The 12,471-nt window shown below is 34.1% G+C and overlaps 2 protein-coding genes and 1 pseudogene across 3 annotated transcripts; all 3 read right to left on the reverse strand.

Annotated features, from left to right (window-relative positions):
* Positions 1 to 191: 191 nt before the first annotated feature.
* Positions 192 to 3,731, reverse strand: LOC145971003 (uncharacterized). The gene is made up of 6 exons (XM_083098165.1): positions 3,590 to 3,731; positions 2,835 to 3,067; positions 2,432 to 2,652; positions 1,128 to 1,287; positions 647 to 759; positions 192 to 353 (listed from the first exon to the last, which is right to left on the reverse strand). Exons 2-6 carry the CDS (start codon positions 2,914 to 2,916, stop codon positions 336 to 338), a joined length of 594 nt encoding a protein of 197 aa, XP_082954291.1. The 5' UTR covers positions 2,917 to 3,067; positions 3,590 to 3,731; the 3' UTR covers positions 192 to 335.
* LOC145969926 (protein transport protein Sec23A-like) lies at positions 3,061 to 10,047 on the reverse strand (annotated as a pseudogene). Its single transcript, XR_014438266.1, has 7 exons — positions 9,873 to 10,047; positions 5,208 to 5,417; positions 4,854 to 5,107; positions 4,122 to 4,772; positions 3,876 to 4,026; positions 3,590 to 3,740; positions 3,061 to 3,067 (listed from the first exon to the last, which is right to left on the reverse strand). The product of XR_014438266.1 is annotated as a protein transport protein Sec23A-like (transcript).
* Positions 10,048 to 10,952: 905 nt separating this feature from the next.
* Positions 10,953 to 12,293, reverse strand: LOC145969927 (uncharacterized protein F54H12.2-like). The gene has a single exon (XM_083096268.1). The coding sequence runs from the start codon at positions 12,291 to 12,293 to the stop codon at positions 10,953 to 10,955; it is 1,341 nt and encodes a 446-aa protein (XP_082952394.1).
* Positions 12,294 to 12,471: the final 178 nt, after the last annotated feature.

Genomic DNA, 12,471 nt, shown 5'->3' on the forward strand with positions numbered 1-12,471 from the left:
TAAGATATCTATCGGGCATTGTTTTAAGACGTCTCACTCAAGACGTCCCAATCAAGATATAATTAAATGTCTCACTCAGGATGTCATAAAGACGTCTCAGACATTTCAATTAAGACGACTTTTAGACGTGCGTAATTCGGTCGGTACAATAGCTGCATATTGATTTATTCTATAATAAATAACACAACTCATGATTTTAAGTTCATTTCTTTATTATATTTTGGTTGATACAAAGTTTTCAATGGTACAACTAGTCTAGTAGCATCAATACGCGATGATGACCAAGCATTCCATTGCGCACATCGTCACAATCTTCATTTTGTTGAATAAAATCTTCATATGTTGTCATAGTGCTGTAAAAAAATATACAAAAGATAATTAATATATTTTTTTTTACAATATAGAATTTAATGTTTTACACACACACACACACACACACACACACACACACACACACACACACACACACAAAATTAAATATATAAGTGAAATATGATATAAGATGATATACATTTACATATATTAAAAAACATATATTAATTTCAATGTTTTCTCATTTTCAACACTAAAAATGTTATGCAGCATCATTATACAGCCCTATTGTTTTTTAAATAATATCGTATGGAATTTTCAATAATTTACCAACCTTTTTCTCCTTATTTCTTAAATAGTTGAGGCAATCTCCCGCATGTCGTAACCATTCTTGGATGGTCTTTTTAATATCGTGCATATTACTTTTTTCATCGTCCGAAACGTATGCTGAAAAACGATTTGTTACATAATTATTAAAATATTTTGTGCTTTAATTCCAATAGTTAGAATAGGGTAGTCATGAAGTAAAGTATAGCTATAAACGTTTGTAACTTTTGGAAAGAATATAAAAATTTTGATCCGTAAAAAATGGGAAAGAGTATAAAGTGTAGAAGAATATTTGAACGAAATTTGAAGTAAGATCTTATTAATAATTCTGAAGAAAAATTTAAAGTTAAAAGTGCACGTTACATCTAAGCATATGTTAGATACTATCTCGAATACTTATGTTCGAATACATTAAAGGTGCAACTATTTTTAAGCAATATTACATAAAAAGGAGAAATAAAAATATATCTTAAAGAAATAATAATTACCCATAATAACTGTGACAAAACTTGTGTCCTTAATTGCCGTTGATCCTTTTTGGCCTGTCCATGATAATTTGCGGCACAATTCATCCGATAATGTGTACTTTATAATATTCCTTGTCTTGTGAACGAAAGTGTTTCCTCCAATTTTTGCAATTTTCCGTTTCTATAACAGAATGTTACAAAAATGTTTAATAATATTTTCAATTTAAGCCGCTTGAATTGAAGAAAAAAGAAACATGAATTTAATATATTTTAAGAGCTTCTTTCAAAATTACTAAGCGACAAAAGGCAGCAAAAATTGTAATAAAATTTAAAAGAATGTTATATGTTACGCTTTAAGTAAATTTAAGTAAATATTTTATACTATATATCTAAATTTGCGCACTAATAACCGCGTGCCTTTTGATTTTTATTTGCCTTTTTACCCCTTAGTAATTTATTATTATGTTGAGCCTATTATTTTCATTATTTTATTTTTCAAAATTGTTTTTATTATATGAATAAATAAATAAATAAATAAATAAATATATATATATATATATATATATATATATATATATATATATATACAGGGTGTGTCAGACCACCCGTATCAGCCGAATATCTCGAAAACCGAGAACGGCAGACAAAAATGTTTCCTATAAAAGTTATAGGGTTTCAAATAATGCACAGTAATATTAGTACAACCTTGAATAGCGTTGTCAAGATCATGTGAAGGTCACCTTCAATTTCTTAAATGGAACCATTTAGTTTTCATTGCGTTATTATTCTTGTAGCTTATCTCGAGAGCTTTCCAAAACACTATAATTAAGTTAGTTTTCATTAAGTACTTGCAGAGTTATGAGGTTTGAAATCGTTTCTTAATTTTATATAAACCGTAAAATATCTTATTTTGTACATAAAAGTATTAAGGTGAGGTAATCGTAAAATATTCATTTTTCGATTACCTCACCTTAATACTTTTATGTACAAAATAATGAGAGGAATCAATTGGTGTAAAGAAAACATAGTTATTTTTAAGAAAAAATTGTAATTGTTAATTGCAAATTATATATTTTTTTTTCGAAACAACTATGTGTTTTTTTTACACCAATTATCTTATCTTAATACTTTTATGTACAAAATAATGAGAGGAATTAATTAGTGTGACACCCAGTATATTCAATATCTAGATTTTGTCTTCTACTTTTATCTCTACAAAAGAATTTTTGTTGTTGATTGAATTATAGAAATATACATTTATTTCACATTTAAAAATAGAGAGAAGAAGAAAAAAGAAATAGACGCAAAAACAGAAAAGTACTCACTAATTGTTTCCGAATCTCTCTGTCCTTTTGGAGATCCGTGTCAAATTTGAAAAATTCGTCAACTGTTGATAGCGGAAATTCCGGCAATAATTGGACTTCGTCATTATTATATATTGTATTAGCTGGTCCTGCGTTATTTATTAAATTTATTATTATCTCCAACTGTCTCGTATTCTTTTGTATGAGATTTTTAATAATTTTTTGTTCGGTACGACACGCATCTGTATAAGATAAAAAAGAAAAATATTTATTTCTCTTTATAAGTATCATTAAAATTATCTGTTTAGTTATTTTACACAAGTACATACATACGAAATTAAGTACATATAACATATTGCTATTATAAGTACAATATAACGATATAATTAAGAAGGAAGAATAAAGAATAAAGTTTAATACATACCATAGCATTTTTCCAACTGATTGCCGTTGGCATTGAAAGTTGTCATGTCATCACCGTCAAGCACATTATCGGGGCTAATCATATTGTCACCATATCATCATCATCATTATTATCATCAGGCACATTGTCATTATTAAGCCCATTACCATCATCACGCACATTAGCATTACCGCAAGACACGTAATCACCTACTAAACTTTCGTTCAACCATTCCTCATCAGTAATGTCAACATCTGTAAATATAAAGTCTGTGAGTTCATTTTGTTAGTTATACTGTTCATCACAGTGTTATTAAATTTCATTCATTGTAAACTATTTTATATAATTTTCACTTAACGCACAACCACAATCACAATCGCACTCGATGAAAGATGGGAAGAAAGGAGCATCTCAGATAAAGTTTTCATTTATCTTATGATAGCAGTCATTTGTCATAAGTTGCTAATGTATTCGCAATATATACTGTGTCCATTTTGTGTGCAATATTCAATTAATGCAAATATGCAATAATGCAGTTATTTGAAATTAAATTGAATGTTGCACACAAAATGGACACAGTATATATTGCGAATACACTAGCAACTTATGACAAATGACTGCTATCATAAGATAAATGAAAACTTTATCTGAGACGCTCCTTTCTTCTTTCAGTTAAAAAGAATGTCAAAAAATATACATTGATATATGAAATATGATACCTAAAAGTATCAATAAGTTTTAAATATATCATGTGTTTTATACAAATAACAACTTACCTATAAAAACTAATTTTATTTGGGGAATTATTGAATACTTGAAGAATTGTGATCTGCGTAAATGATACATAAATTGTGGATACAAGGAAAAATTTTCTGCCAATCTAAAGCTAGTTGGATCATCTTTTGCATATTCTCCGAATTTTTGATACTGCAATAATAAGATTTTACACCTCAAAATAGATACAATATATATTTATGTGTAAATCTATATGTATAAATATATAAAGTTTAAGCTTTATATTAAGTGTAATTGGGCACAATTTTAATGATAGAAACTACTAACAAGTCTAATCAGAATATGATCAACCCATCTTCAAACATTTGGACCATCATCACTTTCTGTTCGAAATACAGTTAAACGTGACATAAAAACAGCTGTTGCTTCCTCAAATTCTATGCTTACATGATGCAAAGATGATGATTCATCTGCCCAACTAATAATTAAAGATATCCCTATAACATCATAAATATTTATGATATTATAAATATTTATGATATACATATAATGTATAATAAAAAATATATTTACTTTCTTGCAATAGTAGTAACTCTAATTCGCCTTAGTCCATTACTATGTTAATATTGGATAATGAATTGAATACAGCCTCTTCCACTTTGCGGAATTGGGGCTGTATGTTAATTTGCAACTTCAAAGAATAATGCTGTTGTTGTAGATGGTGCCAATGAACAAAATTTCCACTGACAAGTAAGCCTACTTCTTGTAGTACTCCAACACTTGATCCTTTCTCCCACTGACATACACAAGATCCAATTGCTCCAGAAACTTTAATTTTCTGAGATGTTTTTACTTCTAAGATTGCATTGAATGCTATTTTCAAATCACCCTTGGCATCTGTAGCAAATATTCGTTGAAAAGTTTGTTTGAATAATGAAGAATTAAATGAATCCCCCATCATCATATGACCACCAGTAGAGTTGCAATATTGTCGCCTTTCTAATAAACCAGTTTGGTCAAGAGCACAAAAATAAATATCTATTATAAATATCTATTATGGCCATTAGTTGCAGCACGTGATGCAAGTGTATCATAATGCTTAATTGCCTTTTTATGCTTAGCATTATCTTTTTGAATATCATGATGTGATCTGATTGGTTGTCATAAATCATCAGTTACAACTTGGCCAGGTCCTTGAGAACATGGCCAACAAATAGCATAATCCTTAGATACATTGATAGCATTATATGTAGGATTACAATGAAAAACATAACATATATACAGCATATTACAACATATAAATACCTAGCATCAGTATTTGCATAACTAGCTTCTAAGAGACCCGTGGCGACTGCTAATGCCACACTTGTAGATCGCAATGAACGTTTCTCTGGCCCAACAGACCATGGATTACGTTGCAGTTCTCCTAAAAGATCTGTCGAACTGTCTCATATCACACTTATGTACTGGTTACAAAAAGCGATTAGCAGCTGGCAATAGTTACGCACCAGGTCCTCTTGGTTGATTTGGATTTTGTCCAGGAATTAGTCTACCTATACCTATCAAAATGTACTGTGAATAAAATGCAATAAAGTAATCATGAAGAACAATGACTAATATAGTAAATATAACTTGGGACTTATTCTATTCGTACCTAACATATCTTGAACTTGTTTTGGTTGAAGATCCTTTGTGCTTCTAATTCATGAACTTGAATCATTTTGCCAAATGTGATAAGACCAATAAGAGCATTGAGTGAAAGCATAGGCAATGACATTTGTAATGAATCTTTAAGTGCCTCTAATTCTTCATCATCCAGACATATGTATCCGCAAAAAGTAAAAATATTGATGGCAAACATTGGGCACGCTAAATAATACATATAAATACATACAATTGGACTGAGATACAATAATATTTAAAGTAATATATAAGTAACATATATATATATATATATATATATATATATATATATATATACAGGGTGATTCAAAATAACCCCTGTGTCCCTGAAATGACATATTCTTGAATCAATTCTAAGACGATTTTTCCTTCGGCAAAATTTCGTCCGAAGCTTAGTTTTTGAATTATTAAAGGAAGTAGTTAACGTATGACGGGTCGAATACAAGAGGCAGGCAAGGGTGGCGCGATTCACCGTCAGACGCGGGAGCTTACGCGGGGCGCCTGCTGCGATCAGCTGATCGCTATACACAGACACACATGCGAACACATACATTCTCTCTCTGTCTGTCTGTCTGTCTGTCTGTCTGTCTGTCTCTCTCTCTCTCTCACTCTCTCTCTCATTCGCTCACTCACCTGTAAATTTTTTTTTTTTTTTTTTTTTACGAGAGAGGGGAAAATGCATTTTATGCATACCCACCGGTTGATCCAGTGAGTTATGTGGGACTCGAGTACCAAGTCGAATTACCAACTCGGTACTCCCTACCCACTAAAAACCCCTCTCTTTTCACGAACTTCCTTTAACACACTGTCCCTCTGACTTCCCGAGATCTGTTTTCACATAACGTCAAAAAATAGTTATTATTATCTTGTTCGATGACTTTTGATGTATTGCTGTAATTGCTTGAAGGAGAAATGAATTTTCCGATAGATCGTACGTTCTCAAATTTAACGTAGATATCACGTTGCAAAAGACAAGAAATCCACACTAAATTATTAACTGAAAGTTTTTCTTCTTTCATGAACTGTATTCTTTTATTAAACTTTAACGTAATCACATTTATTTACTCACTCGATGAGACGAGAAATTTACTAATGACTCTATCACTAATCACTATTAATCACTGTCGAATAATAATTGTTGGCGATTAAAAATCATTCGATGAAAGAAACACGCGCGGACACGTTATTACACGACGCGACGACGCGACTACGCGACAATGCGACGATAATTACGACTCGGCGACTGCAAGCAGTTTTTTGTCATGGTAGGTTGCGGTAGGTTAAGGTACTACTGGCGCTATCGAACGCGATCATGTGTTCGATTGAAGAATGCGGTAAACATAATAAACATTTAACATATTAATATTATTATTATCATGAATGTGTGTGATATCCATACATCGTATGATATCTATTTAAAAATTAATTAGATTAAATAAGTGTTTTTAAAATATTTATTACTTTTACTATTATCATATAAAATATTAATATTAAATATTTATTTAACTATTTTATCTATTTATTTATCTATTGCACCTATTTATTTTTAACTATTTATTATCAATGATCGAAAATCGGTCATTGATAATAAATAGTTAAAAATAAATAGGTGCAATAGATAAATAAATAGATAAAATAGTTAAATAAATATTTAATATTAATATTTTATATGATAATAGTAAATGTAATAAATATTTTAAAAACACTTATTTAATCTAATTAATTTTTAAATAGATATCATACGATGTATGGATATCACACACATTCATGATAATAATAATATTAATATGTTAAATGTTTATTATGTTTACCGCATTCTTCAATCGAACACATGATCGCGTTCGATAGCGCCAGTAGTACCTTAACCTACCGCAACCTACCATGACAAAAAACTGCTTGCAGTCGCCGAGTCGTAATTATCGTCGCATTGTCGCGTAGTCGCGTCGTCGCGTCGTGTAATAACGTGTCCGCGCGTGTTTCTTTCATCGAATGATTTTTAATCGCCAACAATTATTATTCGACAGTGATTAATAGTGATTAGTGATAGAGTCATTAGTAAATTTCTCGTCTCATCGAGTGAGTAAATAAATGTGATTACGTTAAAGTTTAATAAAAGAATACAGTTCATGAAAGAAGAAAAACTTTCAGTTAATAATTTAGTGTGGATTTCTTGTCTTTTGCAACGTGATATCTATGTTAAATTTGAGAACGTACGATCTATCGGAAAATTCATTTCTCCTTCAAGCAATTACAGCAATACATCAAAAGTCATCGAACAAGGTAATAATAACTATTTTTTGACGTTATGTGAAAACAGATCTCGGGAAGTCAGAGGGACAGTGTGTTAAAGGAAATTCGTGAAAAGAGAGGGGTTTTTAGTGGGTAGGGAGTACCGAGTTGGTAATTCGACTTGGTACTCGAGTCCCACATAACTCACTGGATCGACCGGTGGGTATGCATAAAATGCATTTTCCCCTCTCTCGTAAAAAAAAAAAAAAAAAAAATTACAGGTGAGTGAGCGAATGAGAGAGAGAGAGAGAGAGAGAGACAGACAGACAGACAGACAGAGAGAGAATGTATGTGTTCGCATGTGTATCTGTATGTGTATAGCGATCAGCTGATCGCAGCAGGCGCCCCGCGTAAGCTCCCGCGTCTGACGGTGAATCGCGCCACCCTTGCCTGCCTCTTGTATTCGACCCGTCATACGTTAACTACTTCCTTTAATAATTCAAAAACTAAGCTTCGGACGAAATTTTGCCGAAGGAAAAATCGTCTTAGAATTGATTCAAGAATATGTCATTTCAGGGACACAGGGGTTATTTTGAATCACCCTGTATATATCATAAATTTATATATAATAAAAACTATAATAAATCATGTAATGTCAATAAATGATAATAAAAAAAATGTTCGAAAAGAATCAAATCTTAAAGAAAGTAAAATCAAAAATATTTGTTTCATAATATAACTATTCAACATATATAACACATATATAACACTATTATTCAAATAAATGCATACATTTTGATCATTTAAATATATTTCCCTTTTGTTTCTTATTTCGAAGAATTTCCTCATAAATTCTTTTTGCAAAGTTTTTTTCTCATAATTATTAATATAACTCACAATATGTGTATTATAATGTAACTTAAAAAAAATAATATATAATGATAACACAAATTTAGAATTTATTGAAATATAAAAATACCTTTACAATATTTTTATGAATACTATATGCTCCTAATAAATAATTTGATTTTTTAAATTATCTTATATGATATAGACAGAAAATTACAAGAGAATTATGCATTAAATAAAATACGAATTTAAATGAAGTATAAAGAATAATAAAGAATATGAATGTAAATACATCGTAATAAAGAAACACATTAAAATATACTTTAATTTCTAATAGAAATAAACTACTTTAATATTTTTCAAAATGTTTCTTGTGATAAATAAAAAATGATTTTTGTTCTCTTCATTTATAATACCTTATTACTTACCACGATAGTCTACTAGTAGATATGGGCCACTATGGTGCGTCAAAACAAACCCCCACCACTCGGCCCCTGGCGCCGTGGGCGTGGCCAGGTGAAGTGGAGGGAGGCGTTCTGATTGGTGGAAACAATGCCCCACCTCCCGAAGTCTCGATTTTGATTGGCTTGCACCATAGTGGCCTAGAGTTTGATTGGCTTGCACCATAGTGGTCCAGAGTTTGATTGGCTCGCACCATAGTGGCCCAGAGCTGCGATTGGTCGACGCCGGCTGTGTCGCCGATTTATCAAATTTTTATTTCCCTACCTCCGCGGTACTAGACTCGAAGAAGCAATCCTCCTCCCACTCCAGCCCAGGCCCACCTGTATAGGGTTCCGAGTCAAATTCCCGTTACCTAGCCCTTAGTCGCTCTCGCTACGTCTTGGCAGAACGAACCCCCCCCACCTACCGACTTTCGGGGTAGCTGGTATATGTCTCGAGGAAACAATCCTTACCTCCCCACTCCGTCTCGGGGCCCGCTATGGAATATCGAAACAAGCCCCCTCCGCTCGAACGGTTCATGACGCACTTTATCGGAAAAAGAGACAAAGCATCTCAGTAGGAGACAATAATTATTATAATTATTATAATTATTATAATTAGACTACATTGCACTACAGAGGTAAAAAGATGAACATGCGGATGATTGAACGCGAGGCGGGGGTGTTATAAAGGAAGAAGGGAAAAGTTAAAAGTATTAAACACGAATTAAGATAAAAAATTTTCACATTTATTAATATACCTGCATACAATTCGTAGTACTTCGCAAAAATTTTTTTATATCTTCTTACAATTAAACACGCTATTAATTAACATTATATTTTTCATGTTTTTTTTCGCGAAGAAAAATTTTATGAAATAATTCTACGATTAAATGATCGTTATATTTGCAATTTTCGGAAAAAAGACTAAGAAATCCATCGAGATCGTAACCGCTGCACATATAATATAAAAATACACAACTGTAGAGTCCGCAGGTTTGAGAGAAAAGCCCTTGTAGTTGTTCGGTATTCCATCGATAAATGTTGGAATTTCGCCGGAGACGTAGGAAAAAACCCGGATACAAGGGCGGTATTCCGTAGCTATCGAAGTATGTCCCTGTACCGTCTTCGTCGAGGAAGAAAGCGATCCAGTGTTCTCCAGGGCGATTATGATTGTCCGTATTAGCGACGATGGCTGTCGACCTCGTCCACGCCATCGGCAATCTGTCGGCAGGATAGACTCCCACATGTTTGACATCTAGCTGGCGCAATGCTTGCAGAATTTCGCGAGAGTCCATTTGTTTGCAGCGAAGACGAGCGAACAAGCGGTATTATTTGAATAATTTCTTTTGGTGGCTTGTTTTCGGGTTGTACAGCTAACGGATTTTCTGTTTGCGCGGGGCGGTTAATAGCCGCACGTTCGATTTTTTGCAGATTTTTCTTCTCTATTTTATTATTTGATTGTGCTTTAATATTTTCATTTTCATCGTCGTCGTCGTCGTCGCTCACTATCAAAATTTCGGGAGAACTGCAAGTCGTTTGAGTAATGCTGTCTCCGTCGCTGCTGAAATTATTTTGCGCAACAATTCAGCTTTTTAATTTGTAAGCGTTGCGTAATGCACAATGAAAGATTCCGAATTTTCGAAATCCGTGATGTCCGCACTCTTCTTCTACCGTCAGATTTTTGAATGCCGGTGAGATGCCTTCCAAATTATATATATTTCTAGAAAGTAGATTCCTCAAATAACTCGCTTTCTCGTTTCCTCTAACATAAATGTGACGCACGCATCTTGTAATTTGCCGCAGTTGCGATGTAAAATATTTCGGATTAGTTTCGCCATCGAACCATTCAATGCCGTGATGATTTCGCGTGAGCCAGTTGTTTTCTTGTCTTATTTTTTCAGGTAATTCGGCAAACGAATGCGTCGGTATCATAACCCAAGGATCGACGATTGGAGCGTCAATCGCTACAACAGCAACCTCCTTAGGGATAAACTTTTTCTTCGCATCGCGGAAACCCTGAATATCGACGACTATATCCATCTTACGAAAAAAACTTATGTGATTCGACGCGAGGCTCTATGTAAAACAACGACGCCGAGCGTGTCTCCAACGAAACTGAATATTTTTCGAAACGTTGCGCACTGATGTCGGAGTTTTGAGCGAAGTAGAGGGGGAACAATTTTAAGCGTCTATAAAAAATTTACCCCGAAAAATCGACGATGACCTGACGAGACGAGTCGATTTCTATGACATTATCGAATTCGGCATAGATAATACAATTAATCGTCTCGGAAAGTGCTCTTACGAATCGCACTTCTAATCGTAAACTACCATGTTTGACGAGATTCCAATGTCCAGCGCAATTAGCGGATAGATCGGGAGTAAGATCAAAAGCGAATAAAGTATACCCTTTGAAATAGTCGTCTCTGCTTATAGAATTTCCCTCGTTCAAAAAATGAATACCTGTTCCCGAGAAAAGCGTTTGATAAGCTTCGATGTAAAGCGGTTCCTCCTCGGAGAAAGCTGGTTGCAAAGGCCTACTGGGGATTTGCGTGTCATCGACGTACAGCGAGAAGAAATTTATTCCGTAGTTCTTGAGATTAAACGGATTTAATTTTCTGTCACCGTTAAACGCTTTATTACTAACGAAACCGACTATTACTCGCTTCGGTAATTGACCGAGTATTACATTATCTAACGATTCACCCATAACGCCGCTATGAATCGTGAATGTTTTAACCTCGACTCTCGTGAGCGGATACTTGGCTGTAACTTTACTCATCATTCTAGCATGCGCGAGTAACAAACCCGAGCTTATTTTCGCCCTTCTAACGAGCAAGGTAGCGTCGAGAATGTGAATTTTCGATGTTCCGCTACTTTCCATGAGACAGAACGAATCTTTCGAACGAACGAATCTCAACCGTACTTCTACACCGTTAATTAAAAATTTGTCTTGATTGAAAACGTCGCAATGGAGATGTCCTACGAGATCTAACGCCTTTCCTCCGGAAATGTAACGAGCGCGTCTCGCAAGAGCGGGATTGCCGGGATTTGTTTCCAACAGATCGTCCATGTGTCCGGGTGCATCCATGTCCCATAGACAGGAAGTTAGATGGGAAGTTTTTGCGGGTGAAGAATAATTTAACAATGCCTCTATGTACGCTCGGTACGCGTAAGCGTTGTTTGGAGGCGACACGAGCTTTTGATTGAAATACACGTCGATTTGATTGAAGATAGAATGAAGCAAATGATTTACAGGGCCTACGGCTATTCTTTCGGCGCTTGTTCCTGAAGCCTGTCTCGCGGAATCGGCGTTTGTTTCTACACGTAGACGAAGACTCAGCATGGTGTGCGTGAGATCTAAATATTCTTCTCCGTGTCCGGGGATGACGAATTCTATCGGCGAGTCGTCCGAGAGAGAGGTCACGGGTTTGTAATGAATCCATTGCGAATTTTCGATGCTAGTTTGCGTAGGTGGTAGAGAGAAGAGATCTAGTTCGCTCTTTAAACACTCGCTCGAATGCGTGTGAAGAAAAGACATATTTCTTTATCGCAAATTGCTCGCTGTCGTCCGTCGCTCGCCACCGTCGTTAAATTAGAATGCTCCGAATATAACCGCTTAAGAAAATATATCGGATACGGTACGTTTTTTACCGATTTTACGTCGTTTCGCAGACGTCTTAAGTCTTTTTTTCACAACCGTACGACCTTTCTTCTTC

This window comes from Camponotus vicinus, unplaced genomic scaffold, assembly GCF_025532165.1.
Source record: "Camponotus vicinus isolate PSW18456_S1 unplaced genomic scaffold, iyCamVici1.0 SCAF_4, whole genome shotgun sequence".
Lineage (NCBI taxonomy): Eukaryota > Metazoa > Arthropoda > Insecta > Hymenoptera > Formicidae > Camponotus > Camponotus vicinus.